The sequence below is a fragment of the Dysidea avara genome, chromosome 14, assembly GCF_963678975.1.
Source record: "Dysidea avara chromosome 14, odDysAvar1.4, whole genome shotgun sequence".
NCBI classification, from domain to species: Eukaryota; Metazoa; Porifera; class Demospongiae; order Dictyoceratida; family Dysideidae; genus Dysidea; species Dysidea avara.
Window position 1 is genome coordinate 4,044,547 of NC_089285.1, and position 25,849 is coordinate 4,070,395.

The 25,849-nt window shown below is 39.0% G+C and overlaps 2 protein-coding genes and 2 long non-coding RNA genes across 4 annotated transcripts in view; 3 read left to right on the forward strand and 1 right to left on the reverse strand.

The window, feature by feature from the left end:
• The window catches only part of LOC136244420 (uncharacterized), a 99,532-nt gene that overhangs the window by 43,321 nt on the left and 30,362 nt on the right, over positions 1–25,849 (reverse strand). The gene's annotated exons all lie outside the window — the stretch shown is intronic.
• LOC136244850 (uncharacterized) lies at positions 3,459–8,908 on the forward strand. The gene is made up of 6 exons (XR_010695586.1): positions 3,459–3,565; positions 4,348–4,455; positions 4,513–4,607; positions 7,752–7,869; positions 8,493–8,750; positions 8,810–8,908. It is a non-coding gene; the product is annotated as an uncharacterized lncRNA (long non-coding RNA).
• Positions 8,973–9,483, forward strand: LOC136244851 (uncharacterized). Its single transcript, XR_010695588.1, has 2 exons — positions 8,973–9,065; positions 9,122–9,483. It is a non-coding gene; the product is annotated as an uncharacterized lncRNA (long non-coding RNA).
• On the forward strand, positions 12,227–22,242 carry LOC136244777 (uncharacterized). Its single transcript, XM_066036333.1, has 13 exons — positions 12,227–12,450; positions 12,503–12,654; positions 12,804–12,932; positions 12,985–13,050; positions 13,111–13,166; positions 13,214–13,280; positions 13,395–13,424; positions 13,562–13,612; positions 13,666–13,953; positions 15,548–15,712; positions 17,233–17,352; positions 21,946–22,018; positions 22,074–22,242. Exons 2-13 carry the CDS (start codon positions 12,633–12,635, stop codon positions 22,240–22,242), a joined length of 1,236 nt encoding a protein of 411 aa, XP_065892405.1. The 5' UTR covers positions 12,227–12,450; positions 12,503–12,632.

Here is a 25,849-nt window from a genome sequence, read left to right on the forward strand (position 1 = left end):
GGCCTACGTTCAGCTGCCAAGGTCTTCACAGCTATTACGGACGCCATACAGTGGATGCTTAGGCGCCAGGGAGTATCCCGGGGCCTTCATTACCTCGACGATTTCATTTTTGTGGCACAGTCTCAGCCCTCAGCAGAGCTACAGAAGCGTTCGCTACTATCCCTGTTTGATTCTCTTGGCGTCCCGGTCGAACCGTCCAAGTTGGAAGGCCCTTCCCCCTGCCTGACCTTCCTTGGAATAGAGGTAGATACGGAAGCTTTCCAACTCCGCCTCCCCACAGAAGCTTTCCAACTCCGCCTCCCCAGAGATAAACTAACAGAGTTACTCGTTTACTTGCGTCGCTATGCTTACCATCATTCAGTAACCAAACATGCGTTAGAGCAGTTAACCGGTCTACTACAGTTCGCGTCCAAAGTGGTCCGCCCGGGAAGGCCCTTCGTAAGAAGATTATACACCCCTCAAGGGGTGGGCAGCCGCCCTGATCATCTTGTACGTCTCAACAACTCGGCCATAGCGGATATCACTTGGTGGCTGTTCTTTGCCAAACAGTGGAACGGTGTGTCCCTCCTGTGGGACCTGGGCTTGACAAGGGTTGACATCTCAATCTACACGGACGCTTCTGGCTCTTGGGGTTGCGGAGCAGTCCAAGACCGTCTATGGCTACAGCTAAAGTGGTCACCCCGTCTATATCACTTGAACATCGCTGTCAAGGAGCTTATACCTGTGGTGCTTGCGGCTGCTACCTTTGGCACCTCTTGGTCAGGCAAGATGATTCAATTCGTGGTAGATAATGGGGCAGTGGTGTCAGTACTGAACTCTACCACATCTAAGGACATCCATATGATGCACTTAATTTGCCTATTGGTTTTCTTTGCTGCTCGGCATGATTTCTGGTTCTCAGCTATCCATATTCCTGGCCGGCTCAATTCTCAGGCGGATGCCATCTTGCGTAACCGTCTGGATCAGTTCTTTGCTATGATTCCTCACGCATCACCCTCTCCAGCCTCCATATCACGTCCATTGGTGGAGCTCATATCCCAGAACATTACCTGGATTTCCCCCTCATGGGCTCAACTATTTGTGACAGTTACATCTGACAATAAACCTTTACAGGAGACAAGTAAAGGACTACAACGGCTCTAGATATACTGACTTCAGACTTATTCAGTAGTAATTCTATGTTATGACTGTGTATATCTGTACAAATATATTGAACTGTGTTTGTGTTCTGTTATTCGTTCCTATGTATATTCCCATAGCTATTTGTATGAATATACTATCATGAGATGCTCTCCTCTCACCTTAGGATCCTTGATGCCGGTTTCCCAACTTGACGCAGCAGTACAGAAATATTATATGGCTGGACTGGCTCCATCTACTCACAAAACTAATCAATCAGCTGAGCGCAGCTACTTGGGTTTTTGTGCCAGTTTCTCGATCATACCCCTGCCAACCTCAGAAACCACACTGTGTTACTTTGTGGCATGCTTGGGTCAACAGGGTCTAGCGGAGGCCTCAATCCGCACATACCTGGCAGGGGTTCGTCAGCTGCAAATCTCCCGTGACCTCCCCGATCCCAAGATTGGTCTGATGCCACGATTACAGCAGGTCATCAGAGGAATTAAAGTTGAGAGGGGTAGGGATGGTTATCCTCAACAATCTCGCTTACCCATTACTCCCATGATCTTAAGGAGGATTAAACCATTCTGGATCACTGATCAGCCTAATTTCAATTCAGTAATGTTATGGGTGGCAGCTATGCTGACTTTCTTTTCTTTCTGCCGCTCAGGTGAGGTCACAGTTATGGATACAGCCAAATTCGATCCCAGAGCTGATCTCTCCCTCTCAGATGTGGCAGTCGATAATCCTGTTTCCCCAGCAATCATTTCACTCCTGATCAAGCAATCCAAGACAGATCAGAAAAGGGTGGGCGTCAAAGTATTGATAGGGAAGACAGGGGATGACCTTTGCCCCATTAGTGCCCTCATGAGTTATCTACAGAAACGGGGGAGTGTTCCAGGCACTCTATTTCAATGGCAGGATGGTACTCCACTATCCCAGACGGCTTTTGTCACTGCAACCCGCCAGGCTTTGACTTCAGCTAATCTTCTGGCTCGTGACTTTGCTGGCCATAGCTTCCGTATTGGAGCGGCCACCACAGCAGCTATGGCAGGCATAGAAGACTCAACTATTCAGACCCTGGGCAGATGGAAGAGCTCTTCATACAAGCTTTATATCAAGATGGATCCCCATCGACTGGCAGCAGTGTCCTCGGCTCTCTCAAGCTGTCCGTAGCAGTATATTGACGGATATTATTGGGATGTTCAGTTTGTTATTAAGGTGTGTGTGTGTGGTCCATTTAATTAATTTACTAGTTAGGTGGAATATAATTTCCGCACGAAATACGATCATGCTGCCACACGATCGCTTGAATGGGTGAATGCGGCCCCAGTGTGCTGTAGCCAGAAGGCCGTGGTGAACTGCTAGCCTGTTATCTTCTACAGTCTAGCTTGAGTGGGTAGGTCGCCCCCCACAGCCTCCAAGGAAGGAAGTCAACGGATGCTCATCCATGCAGTCGCCTTGCTTGCATGTGCCTAGCTGGTGCTATGTAGAGCATCCATTGCATCACAGCAGCAGTCACGTGAGTTTCCCGTGATCCTGTGACGGAGAACTCCAAGCCTACAGCACACAGTTCCCATTTTCCCATTCCACGGTAATCCATACAGAACTATCCGGTTCCTCATTGTGTACACTTGGAGCCGGTAAAGTTAACTGATTTATTATCTCTCCTAATTTTAGAATTTCGGTATTGACCACGCTGCAGCTGCTGTCGACTAGCCTCGTGTCAGGAAGACAAGTCGACATGTCATTGCAAGCCAGTACGAAGGCGTTGGAGGAGGCAAGGAAGAACAAAGGCAAGTGTTCATTTTCGTCTAGATGTATAATTTATGACAATTTTTTTTAACAGAGCGCTATTACCTCAATTTGTGGCCGGAGGAAGGGACAGTCAGCATACACAAAGATGTCGTCGAAGTGAAAAGACCTGGCAACATAGGCGGCATAGTTCCCGTACAATTTTTTGGAAACGCGACTTAGATGGGCAAATTGTTGGCATTGGTAAGTGGCTCGTCTGTACCAAGCGCACCTTCCCATGACGACTCTATCGAAATAGGGAATAAAAGTAAGATGATTTCTTTGGAGAAGGATTTTGTCAACGGATTGTTTACTCCGTTCACCGATGATGAAAGTGGTTAGTTGTAAACTGCAAAAAAAAATTTTTTTCAAAAATGTGCTATATTCTAGCGAATACTCCAGCAACGACACATAGTCAGAACGATTCCAGTTCTTCTGGTAAATGGTAACACGGACATAAATTGCTTTCTACTATGTTTTATTAGTTGCAAGAAAGACGTCAATTGAAACCAAAGTCCTTCACCTAGTAGACAATACACCCCAAGTAGACAATACACCAGGTGAGAACAGTATATCAAGAATTGTCTCAAAAGCCACTTTCACCGTATTCCTATAGTTGCCAAATCAAGAAGAAAGAGAAGGCAGTTATCAGGTATTTACTATAACTTAGCGTACCTTTTTATATAGTGATTCCATAAATCATAGTAAAGCATTTTTTTTAATGTTCTGTTTACTGCCATTCACACTATGTTCTATTTAATGCTTGTCGAGTGTATACAACGGTGATAACTTTATTCAGTTGGATTTATTCTTGGGCTACACTTTTGTTGTATTTGTTTGAAAAGGTGAAGTATTAATGTTTTAATTTGTGGGTAAAAATTGTGATCAGGTTTTCCATTTAGTGCCCATTCTGTAGGCTAATATTGCAAGCATATGGTAACTCCAGAGGAGATTGGTCACACATCATCAAGCATCTCATGATCTCAAAAAAGAGCTCAATCCCTCCACACCTCAGTATCAATACAAAGTATTCTAATGCATGAATTGATATGGATAAATTACACTTCCCAGAACCCTTCCTTCAGCTGCCCAACACTGTGTGGCTTTTATCACCAAGAAAAAAATGCTACATTATGCATACTTCATTACATCTCATGAATGTGACTAATGATGGTACTAATTCCAGGCGCCATGTTTTATTTGTGCAATCACATGTCGTAGGGTTATGATGTGCGACTTATCTCCTTTGTGGTAACAACACCCAGATGGCATTACCATAATGGCTTTACCTTTCTTACTATTCACTTAATTCATGTACCATTTGTACAGTAGTTATACCATGTGTGCTGATAGAAAGCTGTTGTACATTTGTATGCTTGGAAGTTATAGAACTTGTGTGGTATGCTGTAAGGTACTTGTGGTTTAATATTGTAGTTCAACCGGGCCAACAGTCAAGCACAGAAACTGGCCACAGCATGGAACACTCTAATGGCTACAACACTGTACACTCAGATGAAGAGAAAGATGATGAAAGCACAGATGGTATGGTGCATGTGTAATTTATGTTCTGACTGTTGCATCCTGTTATATTTCCTGTAGTAGAATTCAGAGAATCTCAAAATAAAAAAAAGTGCAGAAGAAGAAACATCAAAAGGCAAAGAAACAACAAAAGGCGGAGAAACAGCCCAAGACTGGTGAGAGTAATTGTACGTGTTCACTGTTGTGAGAAGAGGCATAGTGCACGTGGTAAAACTGTATTGGTAGAGGAGTATGGGAACTTCAGAAACAATATTGTCCTTTTTAGGGAAAGGTGTCCTTACATGTAGGGTCCCTTTAACTTTTTAAAATCTTGGGGGAAAAGTTGCAGTATAGATTGACATTGTTATTTGTAGCATTTTTCATGTTTTTAGCAAAAATTTTAGCATGTTTTCAGCATAAATTTTAGGATGTTTTCAAGCCTTTAAATTGCAAAAATCCTGCAGCTTCTGGGGGTTGCACCCCCAGACTCCTGAAATTCTTTATACTATAGCCAAACAACAATAGTCATGCTTTTCCCTAATCCCCCCCGGTAGGTCAGGTCTAGAATCACCACTGAGTACATGTAACCAAGAGTTCATAATATATATATATATATATATATATATATACATATATTTAGGAGAGTATCCAACGCCTGTATTACCCCTTCAAAACACACTGCGCAATAATTGTGCAACATTGTTTAACATATCCAAACATTTTAGTATAATTTCAGTAAACTCCAACACCTGGCTTCGCCATGAAAGATTTGTTGATAGGTGTTAATATACCAGGACCTGCAAGCACTTCAAGGCCCTTATAGCTCTTGAAGCAAGTTATCAAACAGTACGATAGCACTGTTTAAGTAGGGATCCGGGTGGATTTGGCGCGCGCCTCAAATTTCTATCGCTCAAAAATCATCCTAGAAACATCTCACGCAGCAAATAAACTTTTAACTAAAGAGTCTTCATGTTTCTAACTTTATTTCTAGCGTCATATATCAGAAAATGACCAGAAAAGTGCTGAAAATCTATTTCTAAAAAATCGCTAAAACATAAATTTTTGTCTGCCTGCTAGCCTGCCTGCCTGCCTGCCTGCCTGCCAGACCACATTCGCAAGGCTACAGGCCAAACGAAGTGTTCTGCCAGTTTCATTTTACGTCACAACAATAAACTCACTGGTGGCATGTGCCTTTTGGCCATTTGGTTGGTATACAGCGACTGCGCTATGCTCTTTCCCTTTATCTTTCATCAAGTACTGGCCTTTCCGTCTTCTTGTGTAATTGGTGATAATTGACGTAACCAGAAATAATTTTACAACAAAAAACGGGAAGTACTGGAACCAAATGTTTTCTCACGTGAACGTAATATATTTGAAAGCTGCTGAAACAGCGAATAATTTGAGTCTTTATACAGACTGGTAGTACTCCGGGAAAAGGAGTTTCTTTGTTCATCGAACGTTCAAGTATATTTGGAAGTTGACAGTGAAACAGCGTCCACGAAGCAGGGATATCTCTTATACTCTACGTGGACTACTGTACTGAGAGCTTGTACTCGACCCTAAGGAATCATTTTGTTCGTCCAAATATTCAATACTGATTGGCAATATTTGTTTGAGTGTTCAGTGAAGGAGTTTCTTGTTCATCGAGCTTTCAAGTATATTTGGAAGTTGACAGTGAAACAGCGTCCACGAAGCAGGGATATCTCTTATACTCTACGTGGACTACTGTACTGAGAGCTTGTACTCGACCCTAAGGAATCATTTCGTTCGTCCAAATATTCAATACTGATTGGCAATATTTGTTTGAGTGTTCAGTGAAGGAGTTTCTTTGTTCATTGAGCTTTCAAGTATATTTGGAAGTTGACAGTGAAACAGCGTCTGCGAAGCAGGGTTATCTCTTATACTACGTGGACTACTGTACTGAGAGCTCGTACTTGACCCTAAGGAATCATTTTGTTCGTCCAAATATTCAATACTGATTGGCAATATTTGTTTGAGTGTTCAGTGAATTACCAGCATTTGAAGTTGCAGTTGCCACTCCTGAGCTGAATGAACTTTCTTCTTGAGTTTAACACCAGAACTAAGCATTAAATAGTTACAATACCCATACCCTGGATTGAATAGTTGGTGCTCATTCCATGCGGTTGCTCGATTAAGCATCACTGCAACTACGTAAGTGTGTTTTTTAAAAGTATAATTATCTGTCAAGTTGCCACTTGATGATTATGCACCTGTCAAAGTCACACCCCACCTACCCCAGGTTAGGCATAGATGGGGATTTGTAACTGCTGCGCAACAAATTCCTGACCCCTGGGGAAAATTTTGCCCCCGGGAATCACTAGCAATTTATTCATGTTGCAAATTAAATGCCCTAACTCTGGCTGGGGACAAGTTGTGATAACAAATCCCTTCCATAGTCTGTATGTGTTCACCTGAGCCCCCGCCAAAACTACTGACATCAAAGAGGTGAACATGTGTTCACTCCCAATGGTTTTGTACTGGAACAAGTATGTTTTCGTGTTATAAACATGTTTGCATGCCTGAATGTATGGGATATTTTTGAAGCCTCAACATCTACTGAATGTTTGGGCAGCTGTCCCTTGTAACAAGAGTTATCTCCACTGCTGCCTGTCCTGGGGCATGACTTCTGATCCATCAAGGCTTATCCAGTAGCACAGCTAATATCATCTTACTCTAAACAGAAAAATTATAACAATATGAATCATCAAGTTAATTTGAGAGTTGCAGGGATACACATACACTTATAAGTAGGCATAGCTAGCCACCTATAATAGCTGAGTTAAAAAAGTTAACACACTAGTAGACAAAAAAATTGAATTTAAAAAAGGGAAGTAGGGATCTACGCCTCAAAAAGCACTGAAACAAGGGTAGTCTAGCTAAAATAGTGTAGCTAAAATGATAACATCAATCCATGATCAACTAATAAGACAGATGATCCCTACTGTGGTGAAGGCGCATATCATGTTGAAACTTTGCTAGGTATTTATACATTCACCACAGTAGGGATCATCTGTCTTATTAGTTGATCATGGATTGATGTTATCATTTTAGCTACACTATTTTAGCTAGACTACCCTTGTTTCAGTGCTTTTTGAGGCGTAGATCCCTACTTCCCTCTTTTAAATTCAAATTTTTTGTCTACTAGTCACCTTTGTGATGACAACCATTGCATAACATTATTACCCAGTGCATTTTGAAAGGGGCAGTTCAGCGTTGGATACTCTCCTAGATATATATATATATATTATGAATAATTCATGTAACTTTTTAACTACAGCTATGTACTTTTATTATCAGAGGTGGATAGCAGCAGCAATACTGATGAAGAAGAAAAGCAAGATACTCCTCTGAGACCTGTGGAAATTGTTGATCCTGAATTTGCATACAACTATAATGACGTCGATTCGGACCGTTATGGTTAGTTAAGTTTAACAGTAAAATCTTGTCTACCGTACGCAAAAAAAAGTTTGAAATAAGGAAAAGTTAACAAATTCATACTTCAGCACATTTGACAACTTAAATGTTGACGAAAATTGAAAAATTGTGGGATAAAACCTGTATTTTTAAGTAGGGATGGGCAATTATTCGGTTATCATGATAATTGCGATTATTTTGCTGGCAATAATTGATATCATCTAAGTTTCATCAACTAGTGATAATTGAAATTGACAATTATCGTGTAGTAATCATGATAATTGAGGAATTTTAAAAAGAATCATTCATCTTGAATATTTTAGTTTTTTTTTTGTTATAGCGGTAAAGTGGACAATAATTGTGATAATCGTAATAATGGCTTGTGACAATAATCGTATGGCAGAATTGTCAATACTGCCCATCCCTACTTTTAAGGGCATTTGACAAATTCAAATTTGATGAATTAAACCGATTCGTCAAAAGTTTTCTTACATCAAAGTATCCTTGCGTACGGTAATGTGGCCATTCTACAACATGGTAATAAATCAATAATTTTTGAATGGTTTGGAAAAATTTGGTTGGAATAGAATACACTGTACTTTATCATCAGTTTATTCAATATATAGCTGACAATGAAGATCAAACTGTACTCCAGGATCAAACCCAACCCCAGGATTTAACCCAGGATCGCACCCAACTCTAGAAGTGAACAACTGAAGTCCAGGATAACCAGTTGGGTCTGTTGGAGCAGTACCATCATCGATCACAAATTGGATCCCTTTTACATGACAATTATAGTGTGGGTGGGTCTTGTGTAACCAAATTGGGTCACAATCTATTACAACAACCCCTTTACACACATCCTCCTCAGTCAGGACATCGAAGTGAGTTTGATATAATGTACTTGCACCCTGATACATTAATTTTGTTCTGTTTCATACAGATATACAAGTTCAACTAAATGCAATTGAACTCAAAGTTGATAATATAAATAGGCAGCAGTTACTTTTGATGGATAAGCTGGACTTTGTGGAGTATGCCAACAATCACCAGCAACAGCACCAGCCAGTAATGTGGCAATTCCGACGTCGAATCGTCAACAAGCAACAAGTAATGCCCTGATGAATAGTAATATCCCAACATCATCTAATCATCATCATTTGCAGTGGAGAAATGCGTGTTGCCTGAAATCGATACAAGTAAGTTGATTTCAGCTGATGCAGCAAGACTAAAGTATGATCGCTATGTTTGTAAGGAAAAACTGAGTAGATTTGCAGTGAAACTTGCCAAGGAAGTGTACTTTGGTCCAGATGTCATGGCAGCTTGCACAATGCAGGGGACCAAACTATACCACCGCATCCCTGAGAAGGAGCTGGATGAACTAAAAGAATTTTTATACAGGCAGGCAGTCCCTGCAATATACAAGTCACGCCTTGACTTTGAGGCTGGTTGGAAAGATTGCTGGTATGCAATTGGGCAGTCTTGTAAAAATTTCCGTGGGCAGTAGTAATAATACCCTTGACTGAGAGTGATGTACAGTCGTTCTGTATTGTGTTATTTGATTGTTTTCTTTTTTGATTAAAATTATGACATCTTTCCAGATGTAGATGTGACGAATATCTTGACATGGTGAATATTAAATGTGAAGTGTGGCTTTTAAAAAAGCCGTTTTGGTTGAACCACAAAAGGTTAGTAACCAGTGGACTCTCCATTGACATCTATCACCTTAGGTATGGCTTTGAACAGATGTCAGATGTACCTGCAAAATTGGTGATAACTTGACAACACATTCTAGTGAATAGTGTAGACAAATATTCACCTACTTTACCTTAGTCTCTTACATTAAACTTTGTAGTGAATTTGAATTTCTGGTGTGCGAAGGCTACTACACTGGGAATCTCTGATAAAGGGCACAGTATATCTAAGAATTGTATACTTCCCTATACAGTACAGATTCTTATATTGAAAATGAATGACCTCAGTAACAGTAAAAGTCCCAGAGTGTTACAAGTGCAAGAAAAATTCAGGAATAGAGTAGGGACTCAATCACTTGCCATGTATGGTTAGCTACCACCTAGTCAGCAAAACTTTGCTAAGCCAAGTAACACCATGATTTTCAACTACCAATATAATTATAATAAAACAGTACACCAGTCAGGGGCGTATGCAGGAATTTTGAAAAGGGGTTTCCACTACAGCTAAGTGACTGTTATATTAGAGTAGTGTTTATATTGCCTGACTGCTTTATTAGAGTATCTCGATCTTTTCACCAAACACATAATTCAGAACAATGCTATAGGTGTTGCTATCATGTGAGAAACTATTATTTAACTAAATAAAAGTTTAAAATATGTCTTGTTCCATGACAGATTCCGGATTCTGCAAACCTGAAGTTTCAATTTCTTAATGTTTCAGGTACTGTGTAAAATCCAAAGTGGTTTCCTGAACTCCTTGAAACCCCCCTCCATACACCCCTGCCAGTAAAACAAGAAGTGTTATATTCCTACTGTGCATTTCCATTATGGTATCTTGAGCACAGTAGGGATATAACACTTCTTATTGATGATTTCTGTTACAAAGTCAAGCCATCATGTGCTACCACCAAATCAACGCTTATTGCTGTCATGGTACACACTGGTAAGTCCATGAAGAATGCATAGTACGTACTGCGGCATGCCAAAAGGCACCTCTCAGGTGGAAGCAGTGAAAAAATATCACTGATCATGGGCGTCTGAGTAGGTGCAACCAGTTTGGTCAGAGCCTCACTACTTTTTGGCTGAATAACACAAAACCACTTGAAACTAAAAGTAATGAACATGTAATACTTAGCATTTATTTAATGGCAACAATTGACATGAACACCATAGTCCCATGAAGACATTTACCTGGTGCACTTGCTCCTATCCACAGTAGCCCAGAATCTCTTAATCCCATCAATCAATTCATCTTTAGAACGTGGCTTAACTTCTCTTCTGATGAACTCCTTGAGCTCATGCCACAGGTTCTCAATTGGGTTTAAATCTGGTGACTCGGCGGCAGTTTTCCACCAATTCACATTGTTATCTTTGAGGAACTTTTGGGCATGCTTTGAGGTGTGCTTAGGATCATTGTCCTGCATGAAGCGGTGGTACACTGGAAACTTTTCCTTGATAAAGGGCAAAAGGGCCTCCTTGATAATTTCAACATACAACTCTGCATTCATAATTCCCTCAAAGATAACAATCTTTGTTGGCCCCTTTAAGCTGATTCCGGCCCAAACATGCACCTTGACTGGATGTTTGGGTCTGTAAAACAATTAGTGCAGTTAATATGTATTTATGAAATTGAAAGTACACACTGTGTACAGGTATGTAATATAAAAGCAGAAGCGTCTCATAGCAATCAAACCAGATGCAAATGATACACTGAATTATTATTATTTGAAGCCACTGAATGCTCAATACATGTTTGAATACATCCTTGATTAGCATATCAAGATCTGTGAAAAGTGTATCTTCAATAAACAGTAGACTGCATGAAAAACTTTACGTACCGTAATCATACTACGATCGTGATACGATCCGCAATACACTGTTAATGAATGTTATGCGGTGCGTAATTTTTCGTAACAACGAAGCGCAAAATGCTACGTAATTGCGGTACGAAAGATACTATAATATATAACTAGCTAGCACTGTTATAAAAGCTCACTTGCTCAGTTACTTGCATTTGCGTAGAAGGTAGCTATCTTTTTTATATCGTTTGCCAAGATTTCTCTGCCGAAATTCATTTACAGAAGCTAAGCCAGTCGACTCATCTTCGTAACTATACTTGCGTCAGTTTAGCTGCGAGTTCTGTTGATCATTGTTATTATCTACTTTCAAGACCAGTCGTCATCGTTCCTGTTTTAGCAAGTTTCGTCAATCGTCGCCATCGCCTACTTGCAAGACCGTCGTTCTTGTTCCTGCGCTTGTCTGCTACTTCCATCGATTGCTGCTATTTCCTACTTGGAAGACCAGTCGCCTTCGTTCCACTGTTGCAAGCTCCTGTGTAAGCAAGTTCCGTTGATCGTCGCCATTGCCTGCTTTCAAGAGCAGTCGTCTTTGTTCCTGCGCTTATCTGCAAGTTTCATCGATTGTTGCTATCGCCTACTTGCAAGACCAGTCGACTTCATTTCAGTGTTAGCTCACCTGCAATCTCCTGTGTTAGCGAGTTCCGACGATCGTTCCATCGCCCACTTGCAAGATCAGTCATCTGTCATCGTGCTTTGCGTTAAATCCTTCGTATCTTCTAATTTTTTCAGGTACAATTTATTAAATTGCTGTTATTTATCATCGTTATTTAAAAAATAATTATTGTTATTATGATGTAATCTCGACCGAATTTTGTACTTGATTGCATAATATTATTACAGGAAGCTCTTTGATTGTAAGTCAAGCCATTGATCCACTGATCTGGTTCAATTGCTGGGTATATTACAGATACGGTCACTTAATAATTCAAACCCACAATTGTTCTTATTTACTTCAATTGTATTTAACTTTTAAATTGACATGGCTGCACGAAGAGCTATTAAGGAAAAACTACAAACTATGAAAGAAAATGGTATGCTATTATATTGATTGATCTGACTGCATACTGTGGTTTTATTAAACAGAGTTATGGAGCTTAGTGCACTGGGAAGCAGAAAATACTGTCACCATCCATCCTGACAGTGAACTTGTAGAAAAGGAGCAGCCAGTGCTGTTGGTGTTAACTGCAAAGTGCAATTTGGTAAAAAAAAATGTATGGGAGTAATTGCTGCAGTAGGTAAGCTTAATATCAATAATACATAATTGCTTTAAGAATATATTGCAAATATAAAATGCAATGGTTTCTACCAGATAATTTATTTTCATAAATTTCCAAGGTGTTCATGGGTTCCTTTGTATATTGTATGTATATCTATACCTATATAGGTAGAAAAGAAGAAAATACTAGATTAGAAAGGCAGTTTTTTAGTGGCATCTATACTCCATTTGAGACTGGATCCAGACAGGATGACAGTAATGGTGACGAACAGCAGGCTGTGGTTAAACAGAATATCAGTAAGTTGGCTATTATGATAAAGAATACCACAGAAATAAATTGTCATTGTAGATAATAATGACAACAAGGATGCCGCTCCACCTCCTAAAAGGAAAAGAAAGTTGATTAAGGGCAAAGGTGGCAAATTAACACAACTATAATACATATTGAATCTATTATCTTTGTGACATATTGTAGTAGTACAACAAGAAAAGGCAAAAAAACAAACAAAAAAATCAAATCTTTTGGAAAAGGTAATGTGCACTGTGCGTATTGACTAATATTTGTGCAACAACCCCAGGAAAGCAGAGTACTATTGAAGGAGAAGCAAAACAAAAAGGTACTTTTGAACTTTTCATTGTCTTTTGGTAATGTATAATTTATACAGTACACGGTAATGTATATTTAATGCAATAAACAGTAAACGCTACTTACTATGTGCTTTGTTCATTATGATAACAATTGTTATTCATATATTATAGAGTCTGGAAAAAGAAGTAAAAAAGCCAAAGGTATGCACAAAATATTGCATTATACAGCAAATGTAAATAATACTGTAGTTCTGTGTTAATCATGGCAGTATTTGTCATTAATGAAGTGTTAAGCATGGCTTCATATAATACTACATATTTGTCACATCTATGTAAAGGAGCAATCCTGACAACTTGTGCTGGTGGTCAAAGTTGCATAACTGAGACAGGTATGTACTTGAGACAAGTGCATAAGTTATTATTTTTACCTGTATACTTATAGACTCAACGACAGTTCTAATGACTGCCACAACTGCAACAACTACTACAATGGGTAACACCATAACAACTGTAACAACTCCATCAAGTGCAACACCTTCCATAACTACCACAGTTACCACTAATGCAGAATCAATAATCATGCCAATAGTAGCTCCAACAGTGTACATCTCTGCTGCTGGTTCTATAACAGCAACCAGTACAACTACTAGCTATACTTCTACGATGACAGAGTCAGTGGTCAGTGGCTGGGACAGAGGCAAGGTGCTTTACGGAGAATCATCCTACAGTGGTATGTAGCTAAATAAAGCCTTATTAAACTGCTGTTAGAGGAGTGGGGTATACCTGTCCAACTATGTGGACAAAATTAATCCAGGTCATTGCGCTTTGGTAATGGAGAATAGTGTATCCAACTGAATGATAGATGTTTGGCTTATAAGCTAAATTCAAAGCGATATATTTTCACAGAAGCCTATTGACTCCTTTTCCACAATGACATCTTATGACTTCATGAGCTCATACTTTGTGATGAAATATTGCTCAGCTAAAAATAAAGACTTCGTTTCTTCTCCATTAATTTTCCATAGGTTACCAAGGTAGTTTTGAGCAATGTTCTGAGCACTGGTATGTGTTATTTGTGTATCCTGTATGGTGCATGTGTGTTTGTGAGTGCTGTATGGTGAGTGTGTGTGCGTGCGCGCGTGTGTGCAGGGGTGGATCCAGGGGGCTGGCAAGGGGAGGGGCACAAACAGGTTAAGTTGTAAGTGGTTGGGGAGAGCCAGATTCTCTAGTCCAGTGCTGCATTTTTGAAGCAGCAAATAATCACCTCTTAGTAGTGTCTCACTGTTGGTTTTTTGCCATTTAGGCCTTTTCAGATGGTTGTGAAGTCTTAAAAGTTGATAAAAGGCTCAAACAACAGCAACACGATAATTATTTTACAGGCGCTTAATATGCACGAAAGTACTGGGTGACAATTTCACAGACTTTGGTTCGCTTTAAGTTCAGGGTGAATTTGTAAAAAATTACTAGCAAAATGTGCATATTTTCATGAGTTTCTTGGCCTGACGTAAAGTTTGGTAGCTATTTTAATCAGAAGTATGGCTGGCTCCTCCACAGTATGTGAAGATGGAATGTGATTGCTGTGAATTAAGGATGACCATACTTGTGGCTATACCAGAGACAGGTTGGTTACCATAGGGAGGTTATGTCTACACAGAGTATTAATGTCTAAATAGGTGAATAGATATGCAGGAGTCTTAATAAACAAATGAATACAATTGAAGTATAAAATCACTGCACAATGACCAGAGATTACACAGTTGCTCTGTAAAAGGTCACTCATTGTATAGGACACAATAGAACAGCTTACAAGTACAGCTCAAGTCCTATGGCACATGACACAGGCACAGTCAAAGGTTCACCTTGCATTTGTTTATATGCATAATAATAGTGCAATTCTATTCTGTTATTACTTGTCTCCACTGAAATTTAAACAGGCAATTAAAATTCTTTTATCCATGTCACACTTAGTTGGCATGATACATCAGCAAATTTCTGAGGATTTACTGAGTGTGAAATGTGACAGTGCTGCTAGTGTTAATAAATAATGCACAGTATTAGCAGGAGCTTACTTCGGCGCTTATAAGCTCCTGGTATTAGCCAATGTAAATCTTTGCTGATCTTGAAATTGGATTTGTTACTATGCTCAGTAGTACCAGCTATGTGTAGGAGTTGAATGTAGCACTTGTTTATGCAGCACCTTCCCCATGGGCAATATCTGAGACTGCAAATTAAATTTATTCCTTATGTACCTTGGTGGAAATTGAATTAGTGGTTGTAAGCCTTTGTGGTACATTTTTAAGTGACATTGATACCATCTTTTTTAGAGTGGAGCAATGAGCAGACCTACAATGACCCTAACAATGACTATGACCAGTATGATGACTATGATTCTTACAATGGCTATGATGCTGATGACAACTATGAGGCTTATGATCAATACAAGTACAGTGATTACTGTAGCCAATCTCATGAGCATGGAAGAAATGACTGTAAGTGTACTATAGTTGTTATGAATGAAAGTATAGCAATATGCTTTACTATTTATGGCAAACTAGCTACAAGTGCTACATAGCCTAAAAAGTCTTGTCCATAAGCACCTAGTGATTCCTACTTGCTGATGCAAGTCACAAAACAATTTCTTGAAAACCTCTTTCATTATGGTTACATGGGTAGGAAGTACACCTTGTAGACTACCGTACCAGAAGCTTGGAGTGTCAATTACTATGATATCATTACTGGAGTGGGAAGTACATTATTTGTGCCACCAGTCTATGAAACTAGTTTCCTTAATGAAATTATGGTCTAGGGATAACTGACAAGGTTAATCAGAGACTTGCTTATAACCAGTATGGGTGCACTAGGGTAATTATTTGCAAAATGGTAGCAAACACTATTATACTACCAGGGCATACAAAGGCAGTTCGTGATCACCAGTATAAAATATTAAACATTCAGAACAGTATGGAGGCTAGCAGTGCTATGAACATTTGGGCTGAAAACTATCCATCTAGTAGTGATGGCTTTATCTTGTGCAACGTGACAGCAATTCAAGTAGTTATAAGCTGTAATGCTTGATTCTGCAAACACAATAGCAAATATTTTGCTTTGCTATACTGTTATTGAGATTTTACCCTGGTCACTTTGCCTTGTAGCATGCTACATTGATACATTAAGATCTTTCAGAAAAATGCTTCCATGACTAGACCTTTTCCCATATCAAAGTTTATATACTATATTTTCACAAATGAAAATGTAAATTTCACTCTCTTTGTGTCAATTTGCAGTTCTATAGATGATAAACTGTGTGTATCTATCCACTTTAATAAAAGGTACTGATGTATTTTAAAAACATGCTAATTTGTATGGAAACCAATGTGTGGTTTAGAAGCATGTATTATGCTCCAGACATTGGTAATCCTTAATTAAATTCCTCATACTTCAATAATCTTATAGTAGTGACCAAGCCTATGGATTACTTAGCGCAGGTTTTGGGTTGCAAGAGACACATTAGCTGAAATAAATTAGCTAATACAAGAGACTTCTGATGAACCATTGCTAAGTTAGAGATACTCTTAGAAGGGAAAGACATAGTCTTAGTCAGGACAAAGCTGCTGTAGGTTCATTAAATGTTGGACTAACACCAAATAAAGTAGTACAATGACATGTTATCAGCTTTACAATAGGACACTCTGAAGAAAGCAAAGATGTAACATCTAATCCATATTACATATGTCTGTTTTACGAAACTGTAGATGTTTTCTACCCAAATGTGTGCCAATCCTCAGTTTAGCTTTTGTTCAAGCAGAAGTAGCTGTATATCTAGTCTACAGTATTTGATTTTCACATGATCAGATTATATTACCAACTTTTACTTATGGTTTTCATTTAACTTATTAATTTTTTTCAGATATATAAAGTTAGAAAATTTATGGTGAGGGTGTTAAATAGCATTGAATGAATAAGTGTATTCCCTCGTGATCACGTAAATACTATTAGTAATTAATTGTAGATCATTTAGGATGGCGACTATCCAGAATAGAGGAAGGGGTGACGGCATTGCAGTCTAAAGTGGCTGCAATGGAGCAAAGCATTGAAGAAATACGAAATTTTGTCTATTCCAGGCAACACAGTAAGTAATGTTTGTTTTCTAATGTATAATGGTGATGATGTAATGATGTCATAATATCTGAAATGATTGCCAGTTCCAAACCCCATCCATATATTAAAATCAGAGAATGCACTGTGGAGTTGACAGTAAATGCTCACTAGCAACACAACAACATCTGTATCTACTGTACTGACTAAGATGTTGCGAGCCCCCTTTCGAGAGCATCATTGACATGTACACATATTTTTGTGTCGGTTTCTTCCTGATAGCAACATTGCATAGACTGGTAAGTTCCCTTGCAAATTACTGTGTTACCTACAAGAAAGGTTACATGATTAGCGTATGTAGCTGAGAATATAATGCATAATTAATTTTTTGCCTTTTCATATAGTGTGCTCTTCTACAACATGCTAATAGAGCTTTGTATCAGGCAAGTATCTGGATACACATGCCTGCATGCAGCTCCACAGAACAATACCATCTCCAGAAGGATTTGGATGGAAAAAGGCAGATGAAGTTTCTTGTGTATTGGTTTGGACATTACTCCCAGAAGTGGCAGAGATCTTATTGAGTGTGGCTGTAAGGTTAAGCCTCTGTGCTCTAGGAAGTGCAAATGTCAAGAAGCAGGCCTCCCCTGGACAGCTTTGCCATTGCAGTGGAAAATGTGCATGAGATGTCTTGTAGAAGAGAGAACAGCCACTGTTATACAGCAGTCAAGAGTTTAATTTTAGCAGTTTTAATTTCCACTGGGAGTTAAAGTATTTGTTACCCTCCGTATGTTTCAGTTTAAATCGTAACTGTATAAGTAAGCTACTTAACTGACTACTAAGGACTACTCCATAACATAATAAAGCATTAGCACTATTTGTATGTATGGGAAATTGAATAGGCAAATATAGCAGGTTTAATTTTCACGGTTTGGTAAAGTTGGGTACTATACCAAGGGGTGCAGGGTGATTTGGAAGTGGCATCCCTTCTGAAATTACTTTGTATATCTAAAGGAGTCGCTGTACAAAATTTGGTGCTTTGGTCCGCCGTATCATGATCAAAATCATAAGGCACCAGACTTGTAATTGTAATCTCTATTCATGTTGTACTGTAAAGCTTTTAGTGCATAATGCAGCTGTACTTCATTGGGAAGTTCTAAGTTTCTAAGACTGTTAATGTGTTCTTAATAAAATCATATAATACCGTAGAGTATGGTTGCTAAGCGCATATTAACATACTAAGTGCATAGTGCCTGTTAATTGAGCGCATACCCATTTCTCCTACCTAATCATGGTCGATAAGCGCATGTGGACAAACATGAAGGTCCAATATGAGATGAAGCTATACAAGAAAGAAATGCTAGAGATTTGTTAATAGTGTATAGTGCAAAATTTCACAAAACACAATGCCAAAATATGTGCCTTTACTGTACTTACCAAGCAAAATGAACTTCTGTAGTATGTTCCACACGAAGGATTCAGTGCACAAAAACCGGACTCAAAATATTGGTACACGTAATTACTGCAATACACACCACCCCAAGACAATAATTACAATGAGGTTTATTTATTAGGTGCATGCACTTAACAGCTGTATGTTAATTAGTGCTTCCACGATATAGAAGAACTATAATATCATATATCACCAACGTTGATATGAACATATATCACGATATAGAACTAACTGTAACTATTGCAAGACAAACATATGCATACCCTTCATTGTAAGCTTAAATTTAAGTTGGATGCATACCACAAGCAAAAGTTACTCTTGTTTATCAGGTTTTAAATGCATTTTGCTACTGCTTTACAGTTGAGACAAGTGGCTGGCACTACATAGAGGGTTATTGCATAAAGCAGCCTTGTGGCTGTAGATCTTGGTGATCACGAGAACATTAGTAGAGCTACTATATGCATTATTGTTGCCTCACATAGGCTTGTGTTAGACTCCCGTGCCAGCATAGAACCATAAGGGAGATCGATACTCTCTAATACAACAGTCATCTACATGTTTTAATAATAAAAACTCTAATAGAGCATTCGCAAATTAAGCATGACATACAGACTATGCGATATTTCTAATGTAGTCTCGCGTAGAATCCTAGCTATATACACATGCCGTAGAGTCAATATGGTTGGCCTGTTCATATTGCAGCCTGCCTGTTTCATGGATCATCTGGTAGCTAGCTACAGAGCATGGCATGTAGATTGTAGATGTTCAGTAAGGTAGTCCATAGATTGTATAACCTATGGGTAGTCACAGTAGCAGTATTCAACTGAGTAAACAAGCCAGGTTGTTATTTCTTGCCATATATAAATGCAGCTATACAGCTTAACTTGTGAATGCTCTATTAGAGTATTTTATTGAAACCATGTAGGTGACTGTTGTATCATGCGCCTATCAATTGTAACCCCCAGTGCAGGATCCATAGGGGGATTATAGAGGGTTTATACGGGGGTTCTCCTACAAAGTTACCCCCAGTGGTGGGGCTTTTGACAAGCATTTTTATAACAATCGAATTGTGTAGCAATAATCACGTGACATTGACCCATAGCCAAACCTTAACGTGTATTGTCTGCAGGCATGGCAGAACAGAAGAGAGTCTATCTCTGTAATGTGATATGCATGTGCTATATCTATATTAAAACTATATATTACTGAATTTCAAGGTCAACTGATCATGGAGTGGGGGAATACCTCGGGGAATATAGGGGATAGGTAGGGGATTAGACAAACACTTAGGCCCAGTAGTGGGTTTATTGCTCTTGCAGGGTGTCAAATCCCCACTTTGTCCCCACATGGCCCCGGCCCGTACTGGGGGGTAGGGGCCTAAACATTGATAGGTGCATTAGAGAGTATCGATCTCTCTTATAGTTCTATGCTGACATGGAGTCTAACACAAGCCTACGCGAGGCAACAATAATGCATAGTAGCTGTATCACACTCTACTAATGTTCTCGTTATCACCAAGATCTAAGGCCACAAGGCCATAAAGCCACTAGGCCAAAGGCCACAAGGCCGCTTTTTGCAATAACCCTTACATAGAGACCTTAAAACCTCCCAGTTCACTTTGGGGTTGGCTTGCTTACCACGGGGTTGGTTTGTTTACCACGGGGTTGGCTTGTTTACCACACTACACCATCAGAGACAACATTTCACAGTATTTCTTAGAGGCCAACTGCAGTGGTGAGCTGTCCACAAGAAAAGCCTGTTGGTCATAGTGACAATTGATACTGTTTGTTTAAGTTTTATAAAAATAAAAAAAAGAACATGCGCTTCAGTTTTGTACCTGGAAGTGCAATATAGAATGTCACAACTCTGTACCGTAATTATTTTTGGCATGTAGTTATTCTATTGGCTCCCACAGTCTGAACACTGAACAGAGCTATGCCTAGGCGTCACGAGCAGATCCAGAGCTGGCAAGGGGAGGGGCACAAACAGACTAAGTTGTAGGTGGTTGAGGAGAGCAGCTCTTGTTAGTCACTGTAATTTCTTCTAGCAATGATCACTCCTTAGTAGGTTGATTTTTGTCATTACAGCTTTTGCAGATGGTTACAAAGTCTTAAAATCTGTTTAGAGGCTATGAAAGTCTTAACACTAGCAACACAATGATTATTTTTTGAGGAGCTTAGTACGTACAAAGGTTCTGGGTGGCAGTTTCTTTTTTTTTTTCAAGTGAATTTGCAAATAAATGGTGGTAAAATGCAGTTTTTAGTTATATAAATTGATTTTGGTCTGACAAGGTGTATATCAAAAGAAGTATGGCTCTTCCAGTGTGTGTATGTGTGTGTGTGTGTGTGTGGGGGGGGGGGGGATTTGTCTCAAATGCCCCATCCTGGATCTGCCATTAGGCATTGCGTTGCACGTTATTTGTGATGGAAAAGCTGCAGCCTTCACAAGTATCCAATAGATAAGCAGTAAGAAAAAAATTGTGCTGTTAAACAGCAGAGAAAGTATTGGGATGGCTCATCAGACTCTTCTGCTGTGTGTTCGAAGCATTTTACAGAATAATGTTTTGAAAATGGACAAGTTCACTTCAGAGCTGAAATGGGCTTTCCCACAACCAAATGCCTTAAGCGTGATGCAGTCCCAATGATTTTATCTCAGATCAGTTAACTATTTAGAGCTTACCAGCACTAGCAGTAAATTACCAGTGAGTTGACCACTCTCCGAGAAACGGCATCAAAAATGTGAGTAAAAATCAGTGTTAGCTACATTAGACCAGCTGTGTGTAGCTACATGTACATTTGGCTGCTATGAAGGATGCCATTTTGGTTGCTGAACTTCTGTTATAAAGCGTAGAATCTGAATCTGCAGATACCAACTTGACTGTTATGGAGTCTCCAATGAATTGCCAACTAGAGTAAAGATGAGCCCACCCACGCAAGTGAACCAGCTAAGGAAACAAAGTCAGTTGCAGTGACAGCACCAATGAAATGAAAACACAAAGGTATCATATCAACATGTGACTACATGCAGTATCTTGTATGACTTACTAAGAAGCTAATGAAATGCTCTAATAATGCTCTAACAAAGCAACACAGTGTAATTTTCTAGTCGTTCCTCCTCTGCAGAAACTACCACTTAGTGCACCACACCCATCACTGGATGATTCATTCCTTACAGAAACAGAATACGACACAGATGCTGGTTTGGATGATGTCTCATACAGTTGTAGCCAAGAAGACTACACAACTGGGTATGATAACAAACTCCTCTGTATAATTTCCTTAATCAAGGGCATTACATAATAGGGAAGATACTCAGACCGACTTGAATGAGACCAAATTTCTGGTATTCCGATCACACTTGTTTGGCTTATTTACACACACTGATGGTGTCATCAACATTGTGTTGGTAGAGTTGCTCAATAGAAGGGGTCAATTAACTGTATCAAACAGTAGTACTCTTACATTCACATGAAAAAACCAACCTTTTGTGAAAGACACTCCTGCTTTAAGTATTTTATTATCAGCAGCCACCTGGGAAAGCATTCATTATGTTTCAACACCTTAACATGGCCTGTGCCAAAGAACAAAGTTTTCATGATCATCAGAAGAAATATCTGCAACCTGCCATAATGTCTGTGTGGGATGCTAACCAATTAGTCAGACTGAAAGTCTAAAGGACCTCTCACAGAGAACACTGCGGTACATAGCAAACTCAAATATGATGGATCAAGCCTATTATAAATGTTGTTAGTTTACAAAATGTGGACTCAGATTTGCAGAGGATGAATACAGAAGGCACACTGAATTGTGTAAGAAGCACCAGGACAAAGATAATTTGAGAAAGAGGTGCAGAGGATGGTTCCTCAACCTAGATGTAAGCAATACAATTACCAATGCACGCAGTATACAAGAGTGTAAAATCAATGATAAATTCTTGTTGTTGGTTGCAAGGAGTACAAATTTTATCATCTATTTACTTAGCTTTATTAGAAAACTTATAAAGTCTTATTTGGTATATCTTGTTTATTTTATACTGCTGGTTATGTAGGACTGATACAAGGAAGGGGAACAGATCAAAGACAAAGTATCAATTTCAATAGCAACACTGTTCTTGTGAGGTTTTGTTCAGTCAAGAGTGTGCTTGAATGAGATCAGTTGCAAGACTTTAAACAAATGGATGAGAGTGATTACAGCTACAAAATTTTACCAGGAATTGAGGTTTGCAGTTTTATACATTGCGCACACACACACACACCCACGCATGCACACACACACCCACGCATGCACACACACACCCACGCATGCACACACACACCCACGCATGTATGCACACGCACATTCTACATTGCATGCTCTATGCATACATGCAGTAGATGTGCCCCAGTAGCCTTACTGACAGTAAAGGCGTTGCCAATCCCGATTAATATGACTCTCCAGTCGAGCTATGAGATGATCACTTTGTCAACTGGTCTGCCTCATCCAACACTGTAATGACAAGATCTTAACTGTTTTTGGTGTACTTCTTTACTCCTTGCTGGTATTGCTTCTCACCACCTTGACAGGCTACCCCTAACTTAGCGATAGTCTTGAATACTTCTGTGGGCCTGATCAACATACAGTGGCAATCAAGTGAGTGTGGTGCTGAAACCATGTGTCATTTGTAAAAATCGCCTTGATGGTGGTGATCTTTCCAGTGTTGAATAGCAATCCAGGTCTTTGACTTTTCACGTCTCTAGACAAAAAAGATTCAATACTGTCTCCTCCCGCTAACGGCGGTCTCAGCATGACTTGCAACGCGATTCGAAACATGACATTTTTGCTCTTGACTGACCTCCATGATTTTGTATTTACTTTAGGCACAAACAATGAACTACATAGGTTATATAGTATTAGGTTCAGGATTTCACAAAACAGTAATAATAATTAACAACAACAAACAATAGCAATAATATTACTTTAAAAACTAAAAACACTCAAACAGAAAAACCGGTTTCGGCTGTTAGGCCTTCATCAGTTCTGTGGTATACCAGTGGCGGAGGAAGTAGTTGAGGTGAGGGGGGCTGACCAGAGTATAGAATCTCTGGCAGTAGGGGGTCCAGCCTTCATGAAGTCTCAAAGTTCAATTTAAAAGGAACAATTTGAAGCATTTTAGCTAAAACACCACCTAATTTAAGCAAGTTGCAGTCAATGAACAGCACAGTTCTTTTAAAGTTACAGTATCACTGTATGGATACAGCATTTATAAAGCAGTAAGAAAATGAATTAGCCATGTGAAACTTGTTAGTACAGTGATAAGAGATACAACCCTCAGAAAATAGTGAGTGGCTCAATCCCCACAAACAATTGTTTCTGTTTTGACTTTAGACTACTTTTATTGAACTGAATTATGAGTTTGAGTTAGACAAAAAAAGGGATTATGGCTAAAATTGCAGCTCTCAAGTTGGAAAGAAACATGGTTGCACATCCAAGTTTTCATTTGGATCATGTGCTAGAGAAGCATGACGAATTGAGTATGGACATTGATAAAGACACCAGAGCATGGTGTGAGGAGCTAATAGGTATTCTTGATTCAATGTAGTGTACTGGACCTGAACCACCAACTAGAAGGTCTTTAATCTGCTCAATTTCTTGGCAGCAAATACACTCAAGGTGTATTCATCACTCCGCAATGGTAGTATATGATAAGCACCTTGCAAAATATAAATATATGTACAGTACTAGCTATCACTCAAGCTGTATGATGTTCAATGGTTTAAACAACAATAGTTGTATATATATATTACAATATACCCTAGTCTGTCTACGCTTGAGAATATTCAGTGCCACATGAATCATTTCTCTCTAGCCACTTCTGCCACTGGTTCAAAGCGATACGGTAACGCCTTGTCTTCTATCTTGAGATCACTAACCAATTCTTCACTTAACTCTCCACTGCATTCCCTATAGTAATCTACTGAGTCACTAAGGAATGATTCATCATCAACAGATTCCTCAGATGACAACATATCCTTACTCATTTCATCACTCACATCAAAACTTGAAGTGTGCATGTGTGTGTGTCCTTCGTTGACATCACTAATAGCTTATAGGTTTGCTTGGAAGTGATGTATTGCAACTTTTAGCATTTTATAACTCACATTCAACACATAAACTAAAAGGTACTATGTTAATATAAAGAAGATTTCACCACTGCAGTTGACCTTTAAAGAAAGCAAAATCACAATGGTGTCTTGACTAGCTTATCAAGTTTACCTAATATATACTTATGGTACATACATTCTATCTATGTGTTCAATCTATTTACACTCATTAAACCATGTTTGGTTAAAAGATCAATGCTTTCCATATTCTTGTAGAATCTTGAATACAATGGAGCTTTAATGCTTAAAACATCTCTTCATCTACAGCACTTCTTTCCCAAGTGCTAGCTAAATTAGTTGTACACCAATAGATATGTAGCTAGTTGGACATCAATGTCTAGGATAGATAGATCTACTTATCTACTGAATCCTCACAATGGTTAGCTTATTTAGCCTACAGCTCATCACTTATGTCTCTACTTATGAACTCTTTGCTTCTTCAAAGTATTTTGCATTTGTCTTCCATGTAGTCTTGAAAGCTTACAACTATTAATATAAAAACTATAAAAACTACTAGTACATTAAATAGTATAAATTTAAAAATGAAGTAGGGATCCAAATGATAAAAGTAGTGAAACAAGAGATGAATGATGGTAGTTATTACAGCATAGCTCAGTGGAAAATCCCTACTTTGGCATGGTATAGCAATCATTTTGTGTTGAATGCCAAAGTAGGGATTTCCCACTGAGCTATGCTGTAATAACTACCATTGTTCATCTCTTGTTTCACTACTTTTTATCGCTTGGATCCCTACTTCATTTTTATATTTATAATTTTTAATGTACTAGTTTGTTTAGTTTTTGTTAAGGCATACAACTACAGTAGCTATAAACATGTGACTGTTCTATTAGGGTGACTGCTGTATTAGAGTATCTCGAGTCAGCCTGCAAAGATGCATGCTTGCCCAAAAGGGACGTGATCATCGTGGTTTTGATCGAT